At 43.2% G+C, this 26,087-nt stretch overlaps 2 protein-coding genes across 5 annotated transcripts in view; one reads left to right on the plus strand and one right to left on the minus strand.

Moving 5' to 3' along the window:
- FAT3 (FAT atypical cadherin 3) overlaps positions 1-23,369 on the minus strand; it is a 618,234-nt gene extending 594,865 nt beyond the window's left edge. For all 4 annotated transcript variants that reach the window (XM_070623917.1, XM_070623915.1, XM_070623916.1 and 1 more), the window contains exon 1: positions 22,847-23,369. The gene's annotated coding sequence lies outside the window, so the exon portion shown is untranslated. The remainder of the gene's footprint in view (positions 1-22,846) is intronic.
- LOC139084253 (basic salivary proline-rich protein 2-like) lies at positions 21,807-23,357 on the plus strand. Its single transcript, XM_070626629.1, has 3 exons — positions 21,807-21,948; positions 22,208-22,675; positions 22,768-23,357. The coding sequence occupies exons 1-3, from the start codon at positions 21,807-21,809 to the stop codon at positions 23,355-23,357; spliced, it is 1,200 nt and encodes a 399-aa protein (XP_070482730.1).
- Positions 23,370-26,087: the final 2,718 nt, after the last annotated feature.

Below are 26,087 nucleotides of genomic sequence, written 5' to 3' on the forward strand. Positions count from 1 at the left end.
GGCAATTACTGACATGCCTGGATTGAAAGCATTCAGTTCACTACCAAGCTCTCCAATTCTGATAAACACTGATTGATGAGTGAGACACATTTCAGATTGCACGTGCCTCTGCGTTTGCACTTCTCCTAAGTCACAGGTGGTGGGTCTATACTTACAGACACAGGCTGCCTTATTACAATCTCCCAATACCCCTTCTGAGTATCATTTTCATCTCAATTATTCCCTGCAAGTTCACCTGAGGTGATAATGTTTATTTCCAGAGTGACATAGCTGTCAAAATGTTCCCATATTTCGGGAGTAAAATGCAGGGACTTCAACTTACTTTTAAATCACAAACAGGTCTTCCAAAATGCCCATTACACCTTAAAACTCAACCTCAAATGCTGAAAATGCTCAAGTGCTTAAATCTAGATGGGCAGTTCAAGATGGAGCACAGAATTTGGATTTTAGAATATTGGATTCTAGCCCCTCACTAGATCCCTAATTAGTTACGTGATCCTGGGCAATTCATTAGCCCTCTCTGAACCTCAGTTCATCTGCAAAAAAAAAAAAAGAAAGATTAAATCAGATTCACTCTGAAGTCTGTTCCAGCCCTAACACTCCATGATTCTTATATCTTTTAAGGATCATGAATGTAGCTATGTTATTGGAATTTACTCTGTCCCTTAGGAACTGTCTATCTAGCACAGGTTATTTAAATACCAAACTAGATGCCTTACCAAAATATATGTGGAAATATGATCATGCAGTAAGTTTGAAGATCCTATATTTTCTGCCAAGTACAATCATCATCAGTTATTCCTCTTTCTCTTTTTCCAAATATCTATCATTTCCTACAATGACAATATAAATAAACAAAGTTGGTGTGGAGTTTTAAAAGAAATTTTGAAATTGGTTCTTAATGTTTTAGTCCTCAAAATACCGAAGGATGTCAAAGATACAGTAAATTTTTCTGCACAGATTTAGGCAAAGGGTAAAGTTTTATACATTCCAGTAAAACAGATAGGGTATTCATAACATCTGACAGCTATTCCAATCTTTCTCCAACATTCATTACCTTTCATATTTACATCTTTCCTTTGGCAATTCCAAACGAGAGGGAAAATATGCAGAGGGTAATGCCATCTGTATGAGATAGGAAATCTAGTATGAGATGTGTTGATTCAAATACCAAAAAATGATACACTCTTCCAATTCATTTCCTCTGATTTTTCAACTGATACATGAGAGTATGAGATATAAGTCAAGCCTTTCCTGTAAAAAAAGAAAAGCTTCAAAGACAAATTTAATACATAGTCCTCTTTTCTGTGGGTGAAAGAAAATGGTTATACAGTGAGAGAGAGAGGGAAAAAAGGGAACGAGAGAGGGAAGGAGTGGGGCAATGGGGAGATACTCCTTCTGAAGCATGAATCCTCTACCTTGAAACCATTTTAACCATTTGTTTTAAACCCTTCTGAAATTTTCATTTACATATTATTAGTATTTAATTTAGTAAAGTTATCACCTACATGAGCTTGCATTTTTTAATGGAAAGGGATCCAGTTCCTTTTCAGAAGGTAATGTGAAATCAGAAGCATGAATAGAAAAGAAAAGTGAGCCCAAATATTTTACAACAGACAGGCTTCCTCCAAGAGGTCAGCCATAATGCAGGCTTGAAGTCACCAGCAAATGTTCAGCAATGCCTAACAACTAGGAACGCCTGGTTAAGAGGAAGACTCGATCTCTCTTTTTATACAGGAAATTGGAAAATGACTCCTTTCTGATTTGCAATGGAAAGTCATAGACATTCAAGTTACCAGAGAGGTACCCTACGTGTTTATAATCTTTCTTCAAACTTCTGCCAGCTGGAAAAAATGAGGAAAGAGAGAGTGAAAATGTTTGGTGAATTACTTCAGTGGTCACAGAAGAGGTATGTCACTCCTGGCAAGGATTGGGGGGCCCTACAAAATCAACAGAGAAGACAGGGTTTCGAGACTCAGCAGGGTCCCAAAGGCTGAGGCAGGTGGAGGATCACCTGTCCCTGCTTTGGCAAGAGCTTTCTCCCCTCCTGCCAGCATCTTACGTGACTTCAAGGTCTATGCTGCTAACGTACCCAACATATGCACCTCAATTCCTGACAATGCTCCCCTCAACTCTACTTCAGAGCCTAATGCCCCTGCCACACCCAGACTTCTGTCATTCCTCGGAATTGCCACGTGTCTGAAATCACTAAGAAATCCCCACATCTCTAATAATTTCCAATCCTCTCAACTCGCTCACGTCTCCCTCTAAACCTACTCTTCATCTTCACCAAGACTTCATTCAACCTGTGACATGTGTACCATTCTTGGTTTCATTTCCTTCTCCACTTAGTTTTCCTGAATACTGCCATTCATGGGCATCTTCAGTTCTATCGGTTCATGTCCTTCTTACTCATACCTCTTGACATCCTGCAATTCTGAATAACTCCTCCATCTGTTTTGTTCTTTACAGTTCCCAGGTTGCTATGGCCTATAGGAAAGTTCCATATAACAGGGTAATGTATATGCACTAATAAATGAGCTCCAATCCCAGCACAGCCCTCAATGCTGCCTCGTAAATGTGGTACTTACCTTTGATGTACTCTCTGCCTCATTGCCTACTCCAAACCTTCACCGATTTCCTTAAAATTCCTACTTTTTCCACCATCTCGTCACTCTAGCCTAGCTTCCAACTTTTCCAAGGCAATCAGTCGGGAACTCCCTTACGTTCCTTCCTCTGAAAGGAGTGGCCCTCACCCATCCCTGTCTTAGAGGAAGTACTTCCCCTGGTCCAGTCCCAGGAGCAATCTCTGCAGGCTCTCTTCATCCCTTGCCATGCCGCGTCTTTTGAGAACTTTTCTCCCTTAATTATGTCTTATCTCTTGTATGTTCAGAACACGCGACACAACTCCTGGGGCACCACTTTCTTAGGAGACAGCGTATTCGCAGCCCAGGCTCCTGTTTCTACTAGCCCTTTCCTCTCTGCTTATAAACATACCTGTTTTCCTTTTATCCTCATAAAAATCTTCCTGGACCCAACTTTCCCCTTAGGCTTCAGCCCCAACCCTCTCCTTGTCTTCATTGCCAAACTTCAAGAGCATTCAAAATGTGCTGCCTCCACCTCTTCCTTCACTTCAGCCCATGCCATCTGGCAGGCTTCCCTCCCCACCACTCTATTCAACCTGCTCAGTCAACGGGCGACATTTCATCCTAACTGCCAAATCCAAGGGCCTCTTTGAGCATTCACCCACTCCCACATCCTTAATTGCCCAGTGACAGGAGATGTGTGTGACTCATGCTTTCATTCTTGAAAATCTCTGATTCCTTGGCTGTGGGAATACTCCCCTCCCCTGGATCTTCCACCGTTGCTCAGATTGCTCTTTCTCTGGTTCCTTTTCCTCTGCCCAGTTCTTAAAACTGGATGTCCTCAACTCTCACCTGTTCTCACCCTAGAATAGGAGCTGCAAACCACTACCAGCCCATTGGCCAAATTGGGCCAATTGCCTGATTTTATGAATAAAATTTTATTGAAACATAGCAATACTCCGTTTACATATCATCTAGGGCTGCTCTCAAGCTACAAAGGCAGAGTTGAGTAGTTCTAACAGACACAGTAGGGCCTACAAAGACTAAATATTTCTTATCTGGCTCTTCATATAAAGCGTTTGCCAATCCCTTTCTGGAGAGTCTACACAGTGGCTCCCAAAGTGTGGTCTCAGATCAGCAGCACGGACATTATCAGGGAACTTGTTGGAAACGCAAACAATGAGCCCTACTTCAAGTCTCCTAACTCAGAAATTATGGGGTAGGGCACAGGAATCTATGTTTTACAAACCCTCCAGGTGATTCTGATGCTCACTACAGTTTGAAAACCATTGGTCTACACAATGACCCTGGACAATCTCCAGGGCTTCAGGTATCACCAATACATGTGGTGGTGACTCTTGAATCAAGCTTTATTGTGCTTTAAATTAATATTTTCAACTAACTACCATATATTTCTACCTGGAGGCTCATTCAGTCATTCAACAAACAATTTCTCAACACTCTCTATAGGATAAGTTGTGATCTGTACAGGAGTTGAGTTGCCAGATAAAAATACAGCTCATGCAATACTGGAGACATATTTATGCTAAAGAATTGTTCCTTGTTTATCTGAAATTCAAATTTAACTGGGGATCTGTATTTTTATTTACTTAATTCACCAATCCTCTGCAGGGGCTGTGAAGTGAACATGAAAGAATTTAAACCCCAAAGTAGCACAGAGTTCAATCAAGGAGCCAATGATATAAACACTGTACAAAACAATAGGATAATCTCAAAATCTCACATTTCAAAAATCTCCCTCTCCCTTTCCTGTGTCAGTTAATAGCTGCAAAGTCTTTTGGGGCTAAGCTACTTCAAAGGCCTCTTTTAAACATCCAAAAACAGGGATTCTGATCCTGGAGTTGATGGAAAAGTGGTATGGCATAGAAGGGCATTCTCATCAAGTGTGCATGAGAAAAGGATGGCAAAATGAATCATAATGGAACGATAAGAAAAATATTAAATACACTTGGCTGCTCATTGATCTTTATCAATTTATTCATCTCATCTTTTTATTCTTAAGATATATTGAGCAGTAACATAGCCCGAAGCTTATTATTTTAAGGTATTTTAATAAAGATGGGGTCCACTGTTTAAAAAATGATACCCAGTGAAAAGGTCATGGTTTGGAATCTAGATCTAAAATTAAAGTCCATGGCTTGTGATTCAGACTCCAGACCACAAACCAAAGCACTGTGGCTCATCTGGCAGCATTTTAGCCTATTAGCATTTTACCCTACTCTTCACCATTGGGTTTGCAAACACAGATGACAACAGGGAGTGTAAAGCATTCTATGAACCAGCATCCTTTGTAACAAGAAAATAGATTTCTGAAACGATGCATCGGGTAGGATGCAAAATGTTTGACCTATGAATTTTTTTTTTTAATTTTCTGACAGTTTTCTATTTAGGAAAAAGAGACAATTTCTTAAAACAGGGTAGAATTTTTTTTTTAATTAAAGCTTCAAGCAAAGAACATTTCAATCTAACTCATTTTTAAAGCTTTCCCCAAAAGTCCCCAAAGAAAACGAGCTGCTATTATAATTCACCCATGCCTGAACACATTCCATGGAATCATCTGCGGTAATGGAAACAATGAGAGCAGAGACAACTGAAATTCAGATTTTATCTAATTTTAGCGAATACATAGTCTTTAACTTTGTCTCTTCTTTTCGTTTTAATCAATATTGGTTGATTTCAATTCAACAGGTCTGATAACTCAACATCTGGTTTAACTGGAAAAAGGAAGACAAATAGAGAAGAGGCAGCTGCCTGGTACCAGAATAATCTGCAAATTGAATATAACTATTCCCCAATTTTAAATTTCTAACATTGTTTTAGTAAATTCAAATTTACAACTCAGAAATGATATTTGTTTGTTTACAAAAGAATAACTTATAGAGTTTAAGTGAAAAAATTTCAGCACAAATTTTTTTTACACAACACACCGCCAACAATTACACATTCTGTTTCCTAGAACACACCTACTGTATGAAGTAAGATTTCCTTCTAACTGTTCCTTGAACAAATAAAAATTTCCAGGCTAGATCAGGAGCATCAAGGTGAGAAAGTTGACTCTTCAAATGGTAATTTGGGGGGAATAAGCCACCCTCAGCTCCTATATCGGGATGTACAGGCACTGAACGAGGGTCCTGCTTTCACAGGTGACTGTAAGATTCAGATCGGAAACCAGTTCCCTGGTGAGTTCAGAAAGAACACTTCTGTGTCCAAACTGGCAGAGCACCTCCACTGCAGCAATACCACTTTCCACTCCTTCATGGTTACCTGTAGGCCTTATCTCATTCCCACACCTTAAGTTCCTTCAGGTCAAGAAGAGTGCTGTCTTATCGCCTTGACCCTCCCAGCATCCAGCCAGATGAGAGCCTCTGTATAACAGGGTCACCATGAATACTTACGAGCCAGTGAAGACCAGTCTAGGAAGTGGGGAGCCACCAAAAAAGGTGGTTCTAGGCTTGCCTTGGAAATTACACTTAACTGGCTTTTCAAATATTGTTCCATTATTTTAACTGCTAGTAGTTTTCTACTGGCCCTGATCAAAATCATGAAGGAGTAATGCCTCTCTCAGTAGAATTCGAGATAACCTGTCATTACCAGATGTCTGAGCAGTCCTTCGCTCCGGTAGGCAGTCAGATAAGACACTTTTAGAAAGGTACTGGTTTATAAAAGCCCAAAGTATCACCTTTAAAAAAAAAAATTGTATTTGATTCAATACCCTAATCCAGACATGCCTTCTTAATCCTTGAAAAGAAGCAAATCCACATTCTAGAATTCTCCATGTTCAACACAAAGTTACTCAAATCACCCCTCCTATCAATGTCATCATTCCAATCCTTAACGTGTAGGAGACCGTAGTGTAAGATCAGTGTTCTTCTCCACAGTTCGGAAGCTTTCTTTCTCATACCAAGTGCAATGTATGCTTTCTTTCAGTTAGCAGTTATTTTAGCCAAGATCTCAGAAGAAACTCAGCGTCTAGACAGCTCTGCATCTGTGTGAGAGTAAAGAAAATCCACCGTACTGAAATAATCTCTAAGAGAATAATTACTTAATGAGTTAACCATTTAAAATACGGCCTGTTGCTCAAACTGCAAAAGCCTCATTCAAAATGGAATTAAAAGAGAAATGGGTCATACTTTTATATTTTTTTAAAAAAATAACCTATCATACTAGTGAATTAAAAATACCCTTTAACCAAGCAAATGAAACACCGCAATAATCTGCACTCATTAAAGGTAGTTGGTTCTTACTGAATTAAAATCAGATTCCACCATCTTCAGTAACTGCTTACTGTTAACACATCTGTTAAATCAGATGAAATCAAATATGAATTGCGGACAATTAAATTTAAAATAGCTATTACATGAACATTTACCAGCACAGACACACATTTTTCTATGAAATATTTGCAAGAACTTGTCACAGATGCAAGTGAATAAAACCTCTTTCTGAAAATATGGTACTTAGCAATGATAAAAATACTTTCAGACAGCCAAGGAAACACATCACAAATGAGCCTTCCCAATACGGTCTTGGCATACAAACAAATGTATCTTGCAAATATGAGTGCTGGGTTTCCTGAGGTACCACAGTGCTGAAACAGACGAAGATGTAAAGAGGTCCCTGAAATGAAAACGTCTACTAAAGAAGGAGCTGTTAAGCTCAGCAGCCTCAAATAGTAGGCTCAAAGCCAACAAAGAGTTAAACACCTAGGCTGGCTCAGTAATGAATGCTTAGTAAGTTTGGCCAAGGAATATCAAGTAGATACTGGGGCTGGAGCAACTGCTAAAGGGATGACCTCCTTGAATCTCATTTGCACAGCAATGAGATGTCACAAAGGCATTAAGTCTGAAACTGCAATGCTGTTTCTAATCCATGCTTTATTTTGTTGTGACATTAAGCAAACTGCTTTTTAAAGAAAAACAGAAATGATTCTAGCAATGCAGGGCTGGGGGGTGGGGAAGTGGGGACAAGTATGGATTATAAAATAGACTGGAAAACAGCTATGCAAAGAGGCACTGAGTCACTCTGGGAGCAAAACCAGCTGAAAAGAACAATGAAATAGTAACTTTCAAGGATATTTCCAAAGGGATACCAGGTAAGTAAGTTGTTGGCTTTTGTCAACTGATAGATGTTACTTGGGCCAAGAATAATGCACGTCTCCTCAAACAGACAAAACAATATGTCAACAAAATGAGCCAAACTCTTTCAAAGTGGATCTGTTACAGCCTTAGGCTGTTGCCTGTAAAGATGCTAAAACCTTCAATTACAGTTTGGGGTTTGTTTTTGTTTTGTCTTAAGGAATTGCGCTTGCAAGTACTATTATCATTAGCTACGACTAAAGGAGAATGAGGGCTTTTTCTTCTGCCATTGAGGAATGCAACTTCTTTCTAATACACTGAATTAAATTACACATACAGCCAAAGCAGCAAAAGGACAACGAAAACAGCACTGAAGTCAAGCTTTTGTGTTAAAGCAGTTACAAACTGAAAGGGAATTCAAAGAAACCTTGAATACTCAAGCTCTACCTATATTAAAAAAAAAAAAAGGAAAATACTTTCAAGATTCAAATGTCACAAGTTCATTTCTCTCCCAGAGCCTTATGCATCAAATTCAAACTCAGTCACAGTGCAATTAAATCAAAACAAAACAAAAAAACCTCCTCTATGATTCTTGACCATGCAACTTTTCCAGTTACGGTTGTTTCAATGCAGTAATTACCAAAGAACATAAAGATTTTTACTCATTTCTGTCATAAAGACAGGCAAAATAAAGTGAACTTTTAACAGCTGTTACTCAAATTCCTGAACCACCTTTCTAAAGGCATAAAAAATAACTCTCTTACTTTGTGATTTTGACAGAACCTCAAGTTATTCACTAGACCATAGGAATTTACTTCGGGCAATGAAATTAATATTTTAGTAAGTCTGCTTCCATGAAACAGGAAGCCTTTTAGTAATGACCTTGGACTGAATAATAAGAAAAGCAAGAAGAGTGGGGTACAAAGCCAGAGGGTAATTGTGATTCAAAGATTCTTTTATGCAAATAAGACCCCTAATCAGGCTAATGCAATTTTCCACATTTTATCTTCCATCTTTTTATTTACATTTAGCTGAGAAGCCAAAGAAAGAAAACAGCAGATTTCCAACTTCTTGATCCAACCTGCCCTGTGCAAGCAGAACCATGGAGAATTCCATGACCGTCACTTGGAATCTAACAGTCCTCTCCCAGGGGTAACATGACACTAACTCAGAACATCCCAACAATTCTGAAGTTAGCTCCAGCAAGCGGTAAATTACTCAGGCACCGTGCAATAACCCACATTTACTGGGCACTGATTAACTTTTCCACTTCCTTCTATGTTATCAGACTAGACTGGGAGCAAAAAGTCATCATACTATTTGTTCCTGTGGTCATTACTATTATCCAAATAATGTAGGGCAGCATGGTTCTGTGCCTGCTTCTCAAACTTGGGTTAACAGCAGTTAATCAATGCTACTTAAAGCTCCTGGATAAACAAAGATGAAAAATCATGGGGGAGTTTGAGCACCTTTCCCATCTCTAACACCCCCAGGCCACTGAAAATAAGCATGCAATCTAAGTAAAAACTACACTTGCCATGGAAACAAAACTTCATTATAGGTTCCCCAGATTGCCGCCTCTGACTCTCTCTACATGGAAATTCCAGAGGTGTCCTGGCGGATATGCTTGGAGCAACTTTTAAATGGGTCAATTTTAATTAAAGATTTTGGGGAGAAAATTTAAGTATTTGATAATTAGGTAATTTAAAATCTTATTTCACATTTAAGCAAACACATTATGGAATAGACTATAAAAGTGGCATAAATTTTTGGGAAAAAAATACTCAGCCCCCAAAGAAATCTGACTGGTGCTCATGGCCTCTCTCTGGGCTCCACCACCATGAGACCACCCTCCTCTTCAGGTATGGGGATTTGTGTGGTTAAGTTTGAGAAGTCCTGGTTGTCAACAAGAGCTGTGGGGTTCAAGTCCCAGTCCTGCCAATTAAGGTCTGTGACCTTGGTTCAATTCCTAACCATATCTTTGTCACCTGTGAAATGATGGTGCTAATATCTACCTCCTAGAACACAGGTGATGTCGGAACAAACATACATAGACAAAGAGCCTGACTCAGGAGATGCTCAATAAATCTTAGCCATTTTCTTCTCCCCCATCCCATTCCCCTTTTCCTATTTGTTATTCAGGATCTCAGATCATAATGATGCTTGGACCATCAAACATCATCTAAAACTTCTCGAAGATGCCAAATCATTCTAGCATCCAAAACCTATACAACATCTCATTTGTTCATCTAGTCACTGATCATCTATTTTGAGGCAGGCACTGTCTATGAATGAAAGGGCTCAGGAGGCAACAAAGGGTGTGCAAATACACTATTCCAGGCCATCATTTCACAGATGAAGTGTTTTCTGTGGCATCAAATCACTACAAAGCCTTCCCAGTTGGGGGAAAGAGGGAAGCAACGACAAAACATGCTGCAATTCCGGGTAATTCCAGTGTAGCTGAATGTTCTCACCAGTGTTCACCAGGATACTGGGGTCCCAATTCAGTTCTCATCAGGGATTTTAATAATAACCAAAAGCGATTAGTGAGGCCAAGAAACAGAAATGAAAAGCCCCCAGACCCAAACAAAGAAAGCTTCCAGCAGCAAAGAGCCACCAAGAAGAAACTGCTGGAAGTTGGTCAGTAGCGCTTCATGGACGCAGCCTGCCCATTTACTCCCTTTCCAGTTCAGTGGCAACAGCGATCACACCATTTAGACTCAGCACTCACAGTCTGCTCCAGGCTGCCCGGAAATCTGCATGGAAGCAAAGGATCAAAATGCCTTTTCATCTGAAGAATTAACTCTCTGCCTTTTTAATTACTCTCAATTACTTTCCCACTATTTATGAGGATTTGTTTTTTTGCATAACAAAATCCAACTCTAATCAATATATGCAGTATATCCCAGCTGATTAGTGTAATTCTTGCTCCACCATGATGCTGGAGTTGTGCCAGCCTTACCTAGCACACAATTAAATGTCTGGTAATGCCTGCTGCTACCCAGCAGGCCTCATGAGTTAATAGGGAAAAAACAGGATTCACATTTGCCTCCACCCGCCCGTAAGTGCCCTCCTCTCTCTCATCTGCGTGTAGACATGTACAAAGTGCTCCTGGAGAAATAAAGGCCTGGAGCCATCACAGAAACCTAAAAGGCGCAGGAGCATAGGAAAAAGACCTCCCAGTTGGGGGAAAGAGGGAAGCAACTCATCACCTTCTCATTTCAGTAAATCCTTCCAGAAATAAGGTATCACCCTTCCCACCGCCTATTCCATACTGAACTGTGAGCTCATTCTGAGTACAAAAAAGATTCAGGGATCCATACTCACCTAAATCCACTATTATGAATTATGTTCAGTGTACCTTCAAGCCAATTTTCAATAAACACAAACCACTTAATAAGAAATTAAGAGCATTACACATTTCTCATGCTCCCATGGATTTGGTGTTAATGAGATTTTGTTTGTTAAGCTCACAGAATGACAAAGTGTCTAAAAGACAGACACAGCCTTTTCCAATTTCCATTCATTCAAGAAATGGTTATTGAACATTTTTTGTAATATGATATTCCCAAGACACACACCTGTTCACATGTTGATTTTACTGGCCTGCCCCGCAAATAATGCTTTAGTGTAGTATAATTAAAGAAAATAAGATATCTGGAATTTTACAAGACTTGAATTTTAATCCATTCTATTACGAACTTCCAGGTAACTTCATACATTTATTTATATACACATACACATTACTATGTGCCAGACACTAAACTAGACCCTTAAAGCAAGATTCTCTTGCCCACAATGTTCAAAACTGGGTAAGCAGTACCCCTGGGAATCTCTTTGTCTCAGTATACACTGGAATGGTGTGTTAATTGTAATTCAGTGTAATAATAGTTACAGCACAAGTGTCTGCAAATGATTTAATTTTAAAATATAAGTTAGAAAGGCTCCAAGGACCTTGTAATAACAACATTCTTATATACGTATTCTATGCTTTCCTACCACAGAAAAGACTCAGCACTGAGATGTGCTCCCACCTCCCAATATATTTTACCTTTGACTGTGAACATCAACCTCCACACCTATGTACCGTTACATACATAATTCCTCTATCAGGACCTCCATGAAAACAAAGTGGTGCTACTGAAAGATAACCAGACATTTGGATGTATCCAACACACTCTCTCGGTGTCTTCACCACACTAACTGAGAACTCACAGGAAGGATCTGCCAATAGATCAGCCAACTAAGGACCGGAGTGTATACGCCTAGAGGATCTTCCCTTAAACTATAAAATGCAGACCTCAAATATATTCCATTCCACCAATACCAGAATCACAATGCAGTCCTAATACCTGGGGGATAGTTTTCAATATTTGGTCATAGATATTCCACTACGAAAGTCAATGATACGCTACTCAGGTTGAGCATAAACAAACATGGTCATTCGGTTTTAAACATTAAACATCTGTAAGAGCCAACAATAATAAGAGTAGGGATCAAAGATTAATGTTTTGCCACTGTGCCCTGGGAATGATGGGCTATAGCAGGGAAGAGAGACCAGCACAGGTAATTTCATTACATGGAAGCTGGTATTAGGGACCATAATAGTAATACAAACTGTAGTGGGGACCTGAGTGAAGAGATGTGAAAAAGCAATACAGTAGGTAAGGTCTGAGCAAACCTTCAGGATGGCATAGGGCTCCAATTACAGCACCTGGAGAGGGTGGGGAGACAGAAAGGGGCCAAGAAGCACCACGGAGAGCAAAAGGTAGGAGGAGGGATTGCAGAAGGTGAGATGCCCTGAGTGGTGATAAGAGACATCTCTCTGGATGTTCCAAAGCCTGGGAGGAGGATGATCCTATTTATTATCTTTACAAAAGAGCTAATATTGCCAGAGGTATAATTCTGGGCGGAGACTGGCCTGAGCCTACTGCCCAGAAGCTCTTAAGCTTTAACACTTGTTCAACCTCTCCATAAACGGGGTAGAGATTTCCATCCTCTCCACCTCCAGGCCCATTCCTCCGTTTTCCCCTTTTAGCTTCTCCTCTGATGCTTCTCCACAAAGCAGTGCTGAGGGAGAAAGTCAAACTCTAACTTTCAGCTCATCACATATCTGAAAGAAAATATGTTTCCCATATGCATACACTCTTGCCTCTCTTTGAGAAATGTGATGTACAAAAATAGTTAAAAAACAGATAAATTCAGGAGAAACAAAATATTCTTTACTTCACAAAAGAGCGTGCCACAGGATCTGCTTAAACGGTGAGTTTTCCCTAATTGAATGCATTTCAAATGTGATTTGCTTTGAAAAATGGGATTTACACTCACATTTAAAAACATATCTACTGTATAAGAGCAATCTAGGCTTATTCACTTTGATTATTATAATAACCACTGATGAGCTGCAGGAAATTGGCAAATCTCATAAAGTACCAGTATCTCCCTCTTTCTCTTGGGAGAAGAAGTATATGTTATTAATTCTACCTATTTAACAGAAATACAGAGAGTATAAATTGAACAGACTGTGTGCATTGCTGAATACAACTTGGGAATAAAGTGATTAATGTAAATAATTATACATACAAAATCTGCACTTCCAAAGTTAAAAGAAGATTATCTAATTATTGGATAATTCAAGGAGACCTAGGAAATTGATTTGGCAATAAAATATGTTTTCGTCTTCCATTTCCCAATCAACTGCCTAGATTGCATAATTTCCTCAATGGAGTAGTTGTCTCCTGAATACAAATGGAAGACATTATTGTCCCATTGTTAATCCAGGGACTTCCAAGCAGATGATGTCACTTCAACTCAATAAAAGACGCTGGCGCCATCTTTCTGACTTAGGGTCACACGTGTATTATGTCCTTTTCTGGGCCTATCTAGGTAAACATAATCCAACTGAGACAGCTAATTTTTGAAGGGTCAGGCATCACATTTATTTAATAATAAGCTCCATGTAAAGTCAGTCAAAGGTAATAAGAGCACTCAATGTATTTTTGCCAACAATGACACGGATTTGAAGAACCCAGCACAGGTCATCAGAAAGACTAACAATGTAATATGTACTTAGTTCACCCAGACTGTGAATGATCTGCTATGTCTACAGGAAAGATGGAATGCTAGATTACTTTAAACAGCTCCTAGTTAGAGAATATACCTATGAAGATGAGGAATTTAGAAATCTTACAAAACTGGCTGTTCACATAATGCCAGTAGGGTAGGCAGCTAAAATTTAAACTGCAAAGAGGTGGTGACAAATTCTCAAAGATTCCGTGAGCTGTGTTTCTCCCTTCGTCACTTGTTGTCAACATTCTCAAGTTATTTCTTTACTAATCGTGGTACTTTCAAGAATTCATAATCATCCAATGCAGTTCAAAAATATATATATCCCACAATGAGGATATTAAAAAAGAAAGAATTTCCCAATCTCCTATATGAAGGGAAATTTTTCTCATGCCAACAATCTGGAGTAAAAAGGATTTCTATCACTAAACCATCAACCATAAAACTGAAAAGGACTCGGAGAAATGCAGATTTAAGTGTAAACTCTGCTAGCAGATAAATATAATATAGAGCTAATAGTTATAAGGAAAAAATTAATCTCACAAATTACTTTTAAACTGCTAGAGCAAAAATTCCACTGTAATAGTTTTACTCCAGAATCCTTGATTTTCAGTAGTAAGAAGCCTTGTCTGATGTTTTGATGACAATTCATAAAGTTAGGAAATATCATGTGCTCACTCTCTGGGAACAGCCATCAGTGGGAGAAGCAACAGCAACCTAACCAGGTGCAAAGTCAAAAAGAAGCACACATCACGGAAGTTAAGAAGCACAAAATGGCAAATGGTCAAGTTCCAACAGCTAAAAAGATGCAAGACATTATGAGCTTTTAATGAGTGAAACATGCCATGAGAAAGAAACCTTCTGTCAATAAATCTAAATCCTGGTTCACTAATTAAAACATCTAATACTGCATGTGAATATGTAGACACCAGACTTCAACATTTCTTAATTATATTCAATTCCAGGAATATTTTTCCATTTAATTGACATTCTGAAATGCCTTTATAATCTTATCAGATAGGTACCAAATTCTCAAGGGAGATTACTATACGCTTCTGAATTCTGATTCATCTGATTGAAAGTGTTACTATGAAACTTTGGGGTTTGTTTTGAAATGTGGGAAAGATTCACACCTCACTCTCTCCATAACTCCGGCAATGGTAAAGTTGTCTGCATTTGGCCCACTTTCATGTGTATATTTCTTTTTGGTGAGGCTCTCTATAGCCAGGCCAACCTGATGAAACCGTAGCTACAAACTCCAGCCTGGCATGAGACCGTGCCACACGAATCACATAACACACCGTCCAGCCAATCACAGGACCAACCGCCATCATTTAGCCAGCACCTAGAGCCAAACAGAGAGTTTCAAACCACAGTCTTCAGAATAGACTTTAGATGCTGAAAATATTAATCACACACTTACACTTAAAAAAAAATGTCATTTGTAATAGATGCTCTAGATTTCAAAAAAGATCAAGCTACCCCCTCCCAAGATATAGCCTCATTTTGCTTTTGAAGAAAACACACACGTGTGTGCACACAGTGTTTATCTGAAAGAAAAAAATGACATTTATACTGTCATTAAGCACATTTGTCACTAGATTTAATCTGCATTATCTGGCAAGCTTTCAGATATTTACAAGTGAAGTAATGTTCAATGATATTTAGTAGCATTAATAATTTGGAGTTTCTTTCTAAATGTGAAACATAATAGCTGCTCTAGGGTACTCACTTTTTAACCTTCCCACGATACTGAAAAGGCTATAATTTTTGTCAGATAGTTTGGGATTTAATTTAGTTGAAGTCCCGAAGTTACCATTAAATTTCCAGTTAACCTTTCATATCTATGCCTCACTCAACAGCGGGGCTTATCTCTGACATCTCAAAAAAGAAAAGAAAAGAAATAGAAAAATAACTGAAATATTATTTGCCACTGCGTTGCAAAGGACATGTACAAGCAAGTCATGGTGATCATCCAAGGTGAACGTTTTGGCCTTTTCACCCACATTCCGGAACCAAGCATTACTAAGTGTACCATTTACTTGACTTTTTTTTTCAATGTTAAAAAGCAAGCAACAGACCTGAAAGCTGAATTCCCAAAGGACAGAACACGAGAGTTCTCTGTGCCAAAGCTAACTCTGACATTCATAAGTAAGCCGAAAACACGGAACTAAGAATAGCCAACTACATCAGTCTGTAAGGAAAGAAGTTTCTTCTAGCACGTGCCAGAAGCATGCCTGCCCAACGGAGTAGGTTCCCTCCACCTCCAACATTAAATAGCGCTGTGGGGTTTTTAAGTGTACCCATCTTTAGCCACAACTGGACTCTAAGCTCTTTGAGGACATGGTTCATTTTTTTATGCCACACATCTCTTGTAATCCCTACAAATTAAAAGAGAATGGAGTCAATATTGATGGATGACATTGAGCCCATCCCCCAAATTCAGAATTACATTAAAAAAAACACCCCAGAGCAAGAGTCCAAGATGAAAAGAGGAAGAATTTCCGTTTGTGGAAATGCTTGAAACCTTCCAAATTTCCTTTACCAGCTCCTGGAGAAGGAAGTGAAGAGTGAAACAGGATAAATCCACATCAGGCAACAGAAGGAATGCTAACAACTGGCAAAACTGAGACCCCAAAATGCAGGAGCATGGAAGCCCTGAACCTTCCTAGCCACCTCCTTCAGGGCCAGTGCAGCTCAACTTCAACCCAGAATGGAGTTTGTGGGGGGGTTACATCCACAGCAGGAGAATGCAGAGCACATGTTCTTGATTTTCATTCAAATTCCCTGAGGTCTGGAGCTCTGGATAGGAGGGAACTCTCGTTCCAGATCTGATGCACAACCTACCCAGTGAAATCTGCTGTGAGGCTTTAAAACTTTAAAAATAAAGACGCCGGGTCCTACCCCCAGAGATTCTGATTTAAATGGTCTGGATGCAACTTGTGCATCAGTTGTTTTAAAAGCTTCTGGGTGATTCTAAAGTTCAGTCAAGCTTGAGTACTCTGCTTTAGGATCATTTTGGGGAGCTTGGGGTGGTGTGAGAAGCCCCACAGAGTTAACTGTTGAATAATAATAGGTAGTGCCATAAACACCCATTAAATATTATGGAAACGGCAAAAATAAATGATTCTTTAAAGGATCCCCCAAAAGGCAGATAATTTGTACCAGTACTTTTTAGATACCACCAATAGTCAATCGAAAAAGCCAGAATTGCTGAAGTAACCACTAGAAGCCACAGTGTGTGCATGGGTATGCAGGGGAGGCGGTGGGGCATGCAGACACACCTGCATTCAGGCTCCCAGACACATTTAAAATGCCTAAAGGTTCTCTTTGAAGTTGGGAGGAGGCACAAAAAGATAATGGAGAAAAGGGGCTGAATAAATTCTGGTGTCTTCCCAAAATATTGAATAATATTCCAACAGCCTATTTGGCCTGTTCCATGAGTATGTTCTCCCAAAAAGGAGCCCTGTCCTAAAGGACTGAAAGATTCGCTTAATTTTGTAGTGTCTTGCCTACATTAGGGTTTCACAAAGAATTATCACATTGGATTATATTCACTTTATATTTCTCCTAAAAGTTTACTTCAGCTCATGTTAATTTCTCCCTTCTCCTCTAGGACCCTGTTCAGTGACATTCTTTTGTCAATTAACAGATATGGCCATGCATTGATTTCTAATTTGCACACATGGGTATCTCCCATCTTCCCAAACAAGCACATAAAAGCAAAAGTTATATTTTACTTTTACAAAGGATGTATCTGAATCCTGCCCACTGCCTTGCAAAGGGAGGTACGTTCAGTAAATATTACTGGAAAGAAATTTAAAAGAAATGAAATTTTTAAAGAGATCAAAGAAATAAAGAAAAAGAAAATAGAAAAAAGCAAAAACTAAAAGTGAAGCCTTTTGTATGTGCGTGAGGAAGATTGGCCCTGAGCTGCCCTCTGTGCCAATCTTCCTCTTATTTTTTGTATGTGGGATGCTGCAACAGTGTAGCGTGATGAGCAACGCTAGGTCCGCACCCAGGATTGGAACCTGCGAACCCCGGGCCACAGAAGCAGAGCATACGAACTTAACCACTATGGCTGCCAGGCTGGCCCCCTGAAGCTTTCTTTTTTTTTTTTTTAAGAAAGGAAAGGATTTTAAATTCCATGTGATTTTACAGAATAAAAACCGAGGGATAAATTTAAGACATACAAGGGCAAGAGTTAATTAAACAAATTTCCTTTATTAAATAGAGACTATAATCCACAGACTTGGAACCCTGAAAGATCAGAAAGGTGCAACACTAAAATCTGTTCAAGGATGCCTCTCAAGGTCCCCTGTACAATTTTCCTGTCCAAGCAAGGGAGCCTTCTGCTGAAGCATTGTCTAAAGAAGGACAATCCCACACTCCTCCTCATACCTCCTCCCAGGCCTCCACATTCATTTATCTATCCAGTGAAAGAAGTGACACACTTTGATTACATGAAGAATTTGATCATTAAGTTTTGAAATCTGTTCTCTATTTTCTCTGATCATCATCATGCCAGCAAACCCATTCTCAAACTTTCACCCCTTCTACTTAATACAAAAATAACTCAGTTCTAGAATAGGCTAAAATCAAAAGTAACCTGGGATTGCCATTCCAATCCAGAACTACTAGAATGGTCATTTGTCACTGTTACATGTAACTGAGAGCCTATTTTGGTAGCCGCTAAACAAGTGTTAAATATGTTCTCAATAAATTCAATCTGGGACATTAAACTGAATCTTTTTGTTTTTCTTTCTTAAAGGAAAGGCAAGCTTTCCTAAAATTATTCTTTGGAAGAAATTTGAGGAAAAGGAGGCAATGTAAACAAAGAAAGAAGAAAACTTATTAAAGGAATACTCTTTAAGTGAGAGAAAAATCGCTAAGCTTGAGAAGCCCATAGAATCAAATTGTCCCAAACAAAGAAAAGATACCTACTCTCAGGGTCTCCACAGAGGAAGTCACCTAAGCCACAAGTATTTATTTGTGCCTATTAGGCAGTAGGCACTGTGGTCACCCTAAGAGGACAGCCTATAAAACCTAGACCCAAGCCCCACATAAAGTAGAAAGGTGCTCACAGTGACACACTCAACAATCAGAGATCGAAAAATGTTTCAGAAAATGTTATCAAGAAGTAATATTCACAGGGGTTGTGTTTCTTTATTTTTTTTAAGACTATGCATATCTGGGGAAATCAGGGGCTCTCTTGTCTGCAGGAAGGAAGCGGGCAGGAGACATGTCTTTCCCTCTAGGTCTGTCAAATACTTTTTTTTACATTTTCATTCCTCCCTGGTGTTTGTCACAATCAGCAAAAACAACAGTCCATCAACAGTCCTCCCCAGCTATCAACGGACATCAATCCAAACGGATGTGCCAATCAATCCACTTGGCACACCTGACCCCATCAGACGATCCCCACTCCATGCTCCTGCAGAAGGTAAAAACCCAGGAATGACCCACAATGGAAGAAACTAACATCCCCAGTATTATCCTTTCCCTCCTGTCCCAAAGGAAAAAGCCAACCCACCAGTCAACTGGACAGATGTGAGGTATCATTGAATGCCACACCCAGCTCCACAAATGGTAAGATAAAGCAGCCCGTTCGTCCTATTTGCATTATGAGCTATTAATATAACATAACAACACAACAGCCATGGGGAGTGCTCCTCAGAGCAGCCGGTAATGAGTAAGTATCCTCTCCTTGCTGGAACTGCCTACTTCTTTCTATTTGACATAATTCATCAGCCGGATTAGAGCAGGTCAATCTGCAGTGTATGAAGAAAGCAAGGATGATAACACAACCTGACACATCAAAATGTTATGCGAGCAGCCTGAAGAGCTGCTGCCTTACAAAAAGCCGTGATCAGGCAAAATAACCATATAGCATACAGGTCAGTGGGCATCCACTCAGTTTATTGCTACTCATTTCACTTTTGAGTAGCTCAGCACAACAGTAATTGCTAGTTAACACATAGACTGGGCACTGACGATTAAAAAAAAAAAATCCCCCAAATGACTCTGCCAGGATCTAGAATAAATAAAATTTGAAAAAAGGGGGGCGGGGCTTGATAGCCAGTCACTGGTCAACAAACACTGGCTGTGAAAATCCTGCAGCTACAAGAGATGGAGCCAGCCCAGCAGCTGACCGATTTCTGATCTCTGAGCCAGCTGCCTTTCATGTGGAGTTCTCTGTGTGGCTCAGATATGAAGACATTATAAGTGGACAGTTCTGGGAACTTTCTTTTCCCAGTGCACGGTGCATAGAAACTGGCCCCAGTACCATTCATTGTCCAAGTTCCAAAAAGGCAACAAGGATTCATGATTAAACATTAGCATTTGGTTTGATGCTGAGACAACTCTTCTCCTTGTAAAATGTTAAAAACCCTTCCCCCACTCCAACCCTATTAGAAAAAAAGCACATCAAAGCGCGAAAATTATCATGCATTTTTTGTCTTTGTCTTTTGGCGCCCTGGTTTTCTTGGCTGTCCTTTATTCTCTCACTGCTCAACTGCTCCAATTTAGGAATAAGAACTCAAAAAAAAAAAAAAAAAAAGCAGGAGCAGTTGACTCCGTGCAATTTTCAGGATTCTGCAGAATCTCAATCTCTCAATCTCTTCTCCCTCCTCCTCTCACTCAATCCCCTCCCTTCCTTTCCTTCTCAGATTCAAATGGCCACGTCACAAAACAGGACAACGTTCAAGCGTTAGATAAACGTTAAGAGAAGTTCAGTGCCTGCCGTTGGAGGCGAAATCTGGACGCTCTTTGATCCACACTGAGAAGTGGGCACCGCAGTCCTCAATTCCTAGATCGCGGGCTTCCCCCATTCCACCGCCTGAATTTGCCGCCTGGATCAGGCGCAAAGTCGTCTGCAGTCTTTTTGGCTGGTTCTCAGTCTCTGCATTTATTTCAACTCGGCCCCGGTGCAATCAGAGAATCTAATCCTAGCAACAAAGCCAGGAGCACAAATCCACCGTGATGAACTGGTCGGCCTGCTCCCCCGCCCCCTTCCTCCCACTACCCGTGATCGCCTTTGAAAAGACAAGCGTTGGGGCCAGAAAATTAATATGTCCGAGGCGAGGAAGAGAAAAGCGGCGGAATACAAGTGGCTAGGAGTGGTTTGGTTGTCGTTGTTTGTTTATGTGTACCTTTTAAACATCAAGGACCCGTACATGTGAACCCAAGCTGGTCAAGTCCCCCGTGGGAGCGTCGCACAGCCCTAGGCGATCCCCAGACAGCTCGCCCCCGCCCCCTCTCCCGTCTGGCTGGGGCCGGGGTGAGTGGGGGAGGTTCGCGCGGGTTGTCTGACACTTGTAAATGGAAGTGGGATCCAACTTGGAAAACAAACGCGCGGGAGTCTGGGGGCGGGGAGGAGAGGGAGGAGGGGCGAGATGGAGAAAAGACTCTTCAATCCTTAGCCGGATCCGCGCTTCCCTCCCTCCCTCCCGCCGCGGCGGCTGCAGGTTCGCCTAAACCAGAAGCGGAGTCCCAGTGCGCGCGCGGCGGTGGTGGGAAGGAGCCCGGGGCCGAGGCGCCGGGTGTCGGGAAGACTCCGCGAGCCACAGCCACCGACCGCCCACACTCCGGCCGCAGGCGCCTCTTCCTCTTGGGAGCCTCTCCTAGTCCCCCACGGCGACCTCGCCAGCTCTTTGCAGGCTCCCTCCCTGCTCACATCCGCTCCAGGACCACCTTCCAATGCTTGGCTTGCCCCCATTATTACAAGGAGCTGCAGCCGCCGGATGCCACCACCACCACACACACATCCCGGGAGCACCCCCTCTTTCCTCTTGTCGCAGGCTACTCGAAAGGCTCCCTTAGCTGGAATCCAAACTCCCGCCACCCCCGCATCCTTGCCCCAAGCGCGCCCCCCACCCCCCAACAAAAGCGGGGCAGGGAAAAGTGAACCATAAAAGTTGCTTTCCGCGAAGCCTAATCATGGTCAATGTTTAACCATCTCGCAAAGCACACGCGACAAAAGTCAGCGGGAGGGAGGAATACAGACCACAGGACAGCTAAAAATACCCGGGTTGACCACCTCGCGCAAGCCGGGGGCCTGATGCACTTTAGCTCAGCGACCCCCACTGGCGGAATCCTGGCGCGCACCGCGCGCCACGCGAAGACAGTCCCGGCCATCTCGGCTGCCTCCCCGCCCGTGCCCCTCAAACTCCCACTCGGTCCCCGCACTCACGCTGGTCCTGGTGAGGGGAGTCCACCCAGCACGGCGCGAGAAGGGGCCCGGAGGGCAGAACTGGCGCGCTGGCGCATTCCCGCGCCCCCGACCCAAAGGCGGCTATAACGCACCCCCAGGACCGTCAGACCCGGGCTGCTTTCTTTTCAAAGACAAGCAACCTTCACGCACGCCCGCCAAAAATCGTGCACTCTCCGGTTTCCCTCTCCCTATCAAGATAGCAGGAAAAGTCCCTCCTCCTGGCACTCCGTAAAAAGCTGTCGCCCCAGTCCGAGAGCCGCTGCCATTCAGTACGTCTCACCCTGCCAATGACCCCCGCAAGCCGGAGTCAAGCGTGAAGTGGACCGCAGGACTGGCTAGTAACCCCTTCCCCTCCTCGGCGAAACTGGAGTCTGGGCTCCCTGCTTCGACCGGCGCCTCGCCAGGAGACGACCCAACTTGCGCCACCGGGTCCACCAAGTGCATCCATAGGCCTCTGAACATTGCCACAGCGCCCGACAGGTACCGGCCACCAACCAGTCTCGCCGCCTGGACCCTCTCATCCACCTGCAGCGGGCACCAGGAGCTCCAGGGGCCCAGGGATGGATGCACTGATCCGCAAGGCCCGCCGCGCCCCCTCCCCAAATCTTCAGCCTTCAAACTTGGCCAACTCTCCAAGCCAACCTCCGGGCTACCGCCGCAGGACCGAGCCTCCCTCCCTCCTTCTTACGGCGGCGACGGCTCGGAGCTCAACCGAGGCAAGAACTTTACAAGGTGAAAAGTTTCCCCCACGCGCTCTGCCGGCTTTCGCCTCCCGGAGCCCACCTCTCAGCCCATTTGCACCCGGCAGCTGGAGCTGTGGTCCGGCAGACGCGCTCCAGCCGGTGCGCCCGGCAGCCAAATAATCACGCTAAAAATCCCCCACGCACCCTTGCCTCCGCCGGCGATCCACGGTTCTACCAGGCGCTTCCCCCGTGGTCTTCCTCTCCGGGCGCTCCTGGCCAGGGCGAACCGGCCACCCGGCCGCTGCCGCCGCAGTGCCCTCCGCGCGCTCGCCGGGACCAGAGCCGCGAGCAGAGGCGCTCGGCGCTCGGGACGCCGCCGCCGCCGCGGGGGCTCTCAGGCGGAGGAGGGGAGCCGGGAGGAGGAGAACGGCAGCGGGAGGAGGGGGACGGGGGCGCGAGATCCCGGTCCGCAACCCAGATCACAGCGCAGCCTGCCGGGAGGAGCGCCGGCTCTTGTGGCTGCTCCGAGCTGCCGCCGCCGCCGCTACTGCTCGCCGCCTCGCGGCTCCCAGCTCCCCATCACCGTCGACGCCGACGCACAGCCAAGCCCCTCTCTCGAGTCTCCCCCTCTCGCTTCTCTCGCGCTGTCTCCTCCTCCCAAACCGCGAGCGAAAAGGGCGAGGGGGAGAGAAGCCTCGGCGTCCAGGATGACTAGCGATCTCGGAGTGCGGCGCGGGGGAGAGGGGGCGGGCGAGGAGGGGGGATCTGGGGGAGGCGCGGCGAGCCGTAGGGCGCTCCCGGCGCCGGGCCTGGAAGCCGGACTAATTTTAGAGCTGGAGTCTTCCTCCAGCAGTCTCTCTCGGGGCTCGAGGATAACACCAGCTTGCCTTCCTGCCGCGGGTAGAGCGTGCTGCCGGCTTCAGAAAGCTTACATACACCGCTTTCACTCCGACCGGCACCACAGCCCCGCGCAGAGGTCGAGCACGTGCTACTCTCCTAGGACAGAGAAGGAAACTGAGGCACATCACAGTTAAAATGGCTTATCTAAGATCCCAAGGTTAGTTTGTAGCTTGAAGATTAAATCATCAAATGTTGTGCCTCTTGATTCCAAATGTGCTTCCTAGATTGGGCGCCTACTACTTTCCCACCCATTTTTGGATCCTGGGGTCATCTGATACTCTTGTGGAGAAGAGGGGGAGTATTAGACTAGAAAGATAATGTGGCGCGTTCTCTACCCCCAAATCATTTTAAACATTTTTGTCAAATGGAGGAGAGGTACTCTGAAGGGAATGAGTGATTCATTTGGGGCTTCACGATTTGCAACTCCAACCTGTCAGTCCACTTGTTCCAGTAACTTCTGCACCCACACCCCTCCTAGGACTCCCAGACCACAACCCTGCACAGACACTCCTCAGCAGCGGAGCCTTCACTTGTTCCCCGCTCTGTGTAACCTCGCACTTCTGCCTTTCTCCCCCTCAAAGCAGAGAGGCAGTCTTAACACACCCCTGCCCCCGCCACACACACCTCCCACACACTCCTGCCCCCACCACACACACGCAGCAACGCACCTGTCCCTAAAGCAGGCGCGCAAGCCGGCGCGTTGCCTCGGATGCTCTCTCCCAGGCGGTTTCTCCCCAACTCTCCCATTGGCACAGGGAGAGAGGCGCGCCAGGCCCGCAGATCTATTCTCTGGCACAAATCATTACTGTTTCTGAACCCTGCACTTCTCTTTAGGGAGCCAGGTAGGGGTTAGTACTGGCAGGCTTTGGGCTCAGTTACCAGAGTGAGCCCTTTGAAGAGCTAATTGCCTTTACCTTTCTGTCCTTCCAGCTCCCAGCCCAGGGCCTCTACTCTGTCCCAGCTACACCCTAGCCGCCCCCCCCCCCCCTCCCCACAGATGGAAAGTTCTCCCTTGAAAGCCTCCAGCAGCCTGGCTGCCTTGACTGCCCCATAAAGCACCTGCATGCTCTGGTCATTCCGCCCTGAGAGTTTAATGTGAGTACTAAAGAATAATGACAGCTCCACATACATCAGCTAATTCGGAGGTAATCAGCATGATGTTACTTACCTAGGGCTTCCTTGTCACAGGGGGCCAGAAGATGGGTCTGGAATGAAGGAAATCACCAACAGGACTAGGAAGACTTACCTGCCTTCCAAAATGTTACCATGTGAATAATTTTATTCCGATTTTATTTTTATTTCAGCAGCTTTCTAAGGCATTGAGAAGTTTATTACCATATAAATATGTCCCTGGCATGGCATTTTCCTGTGACCAACAGAATGCAGCTAACTGTGCATCTGAGACTTTAATGAATCAGTGTATTTCCCACCTGAGTGCTTCTGCCAGCGTGTTGAAACAAGTTGGCTCCTGAAACCAGGTACTTCCGGTAGAGTCAGCTGGTGGGTGGTTGGCCACTGGGATGTTCAAGGAAAGAGTGCTGGCAATCAGACAGGGAATCTTCCACCTTCTGTCTGGGAAGACTGCCAGGTGAGTGTAGGTGTGGCCACTGCTGCTGCTGCTGCTGCTGCTGCTGCTGCTGCTGCTGGGGATGCTCCTGGATTCCAATTCCTCAGAATGTTCTCTTATGCCTTGGAGGCACGTTACAGATAAATACAGAAATCTGTCTAAATTTCAGCCTTGCCTATCCCCAGGCAGTACATAGATAATAAAGTAAACAGTCTTTATTCCCAGGGCAGACATAAGCCATCACAGCCTGGGGAAAGGAGACACCCTGCAAGGATGATAGAGGGCTTCATCTAGGGGGACACCCCTCTGGTCATTTTAAGATTTGAATAGCATTTAGTACCTTTTTAATACTGATTGTATTCGAAGACCATTTTATTTAAGAAGTGCCTACTATGTGTCAGTACTGTGGTAGGCACAGAGTTGATAAAACAGTAAGCTTTATGACAGCAGAAAATCTGCTTATATTTACATTTCTATCCCCAGTTCCCTACACAAAGCTTGACATACTAAATGAATATTGGTAAATACTCAATAAATATTCAAAGATTGAGAACATAATGAAAGCTTGAGAATCTTTTGTTAGACAGAATGAGTATGATATATAGAACATTGAAGTCCTTATAGGAAAGGAGGCCAAAAGATGAAAAACTGTGACTCTATAATAAAATAATATTACTTGCTACATCACACCTCAGTGCACCACTTCAAATCCTCTGGGCCTCATATGTCTCTTTTAGCCACTGCAAGGGCAACCAGTTCTACGTGGGCTCCAACAAGCTTCACAGGTGCAATCTGACAGTGTCTGCCCCTAGGCCTCTCTTAAATCTCTCCTCCCACCCAGAAGCTTCTTGGTTGAAGTTTCAGTGTAAAATAAAACCCAGAAAGAAGTGAGAGAGATTAAACACCTCGTGGTAAATCTTTGACCAATGGGAGATGGGAGTCCGTGAATAAATGCTCCCCTTTCCGATTCCAGGCTAA

This window comes from Equus przewalskii, chromosome 6 (assembly GCF_037783145.1).
Source record: "Equus przewalskii isolate Varuska chromosome 6, EquPr2, whole genome shotgun sequence".
NCBI classification, from domain to species: domain Eukaryota; kingdom Metazoa; phylum Chordata; class Mammalia; order Perissodactyla; family Equidae; genus Equus; species Equus przewalskii.

Excerpts from the sequence above, each read along its gene's own strand:
- LOC139084253 (XM_070626629.1), top strand. The coding sequence starts at position 21,807 with ATGCACTTTAGCTCAGCGACCCCCACTGGCGGAATCCTGGCGCGCACC. Across the intron at positions 21,949-22,207 it reads CCGCACTCACGCTGGTCCTG|TCCGAGAGCCGCTGCCATTC; the intron begins GTGAGGGGAGTC and ends CTGTCGCCCCAG. Across the intron at positions 22,676-22,767 it reads CGGCTCGGAGCTCAACCGAG|CTGGAGCTGTGGTCCGGCAG; the intron begins GCAAGAACTTTA and ends TGCACCCGGCAG.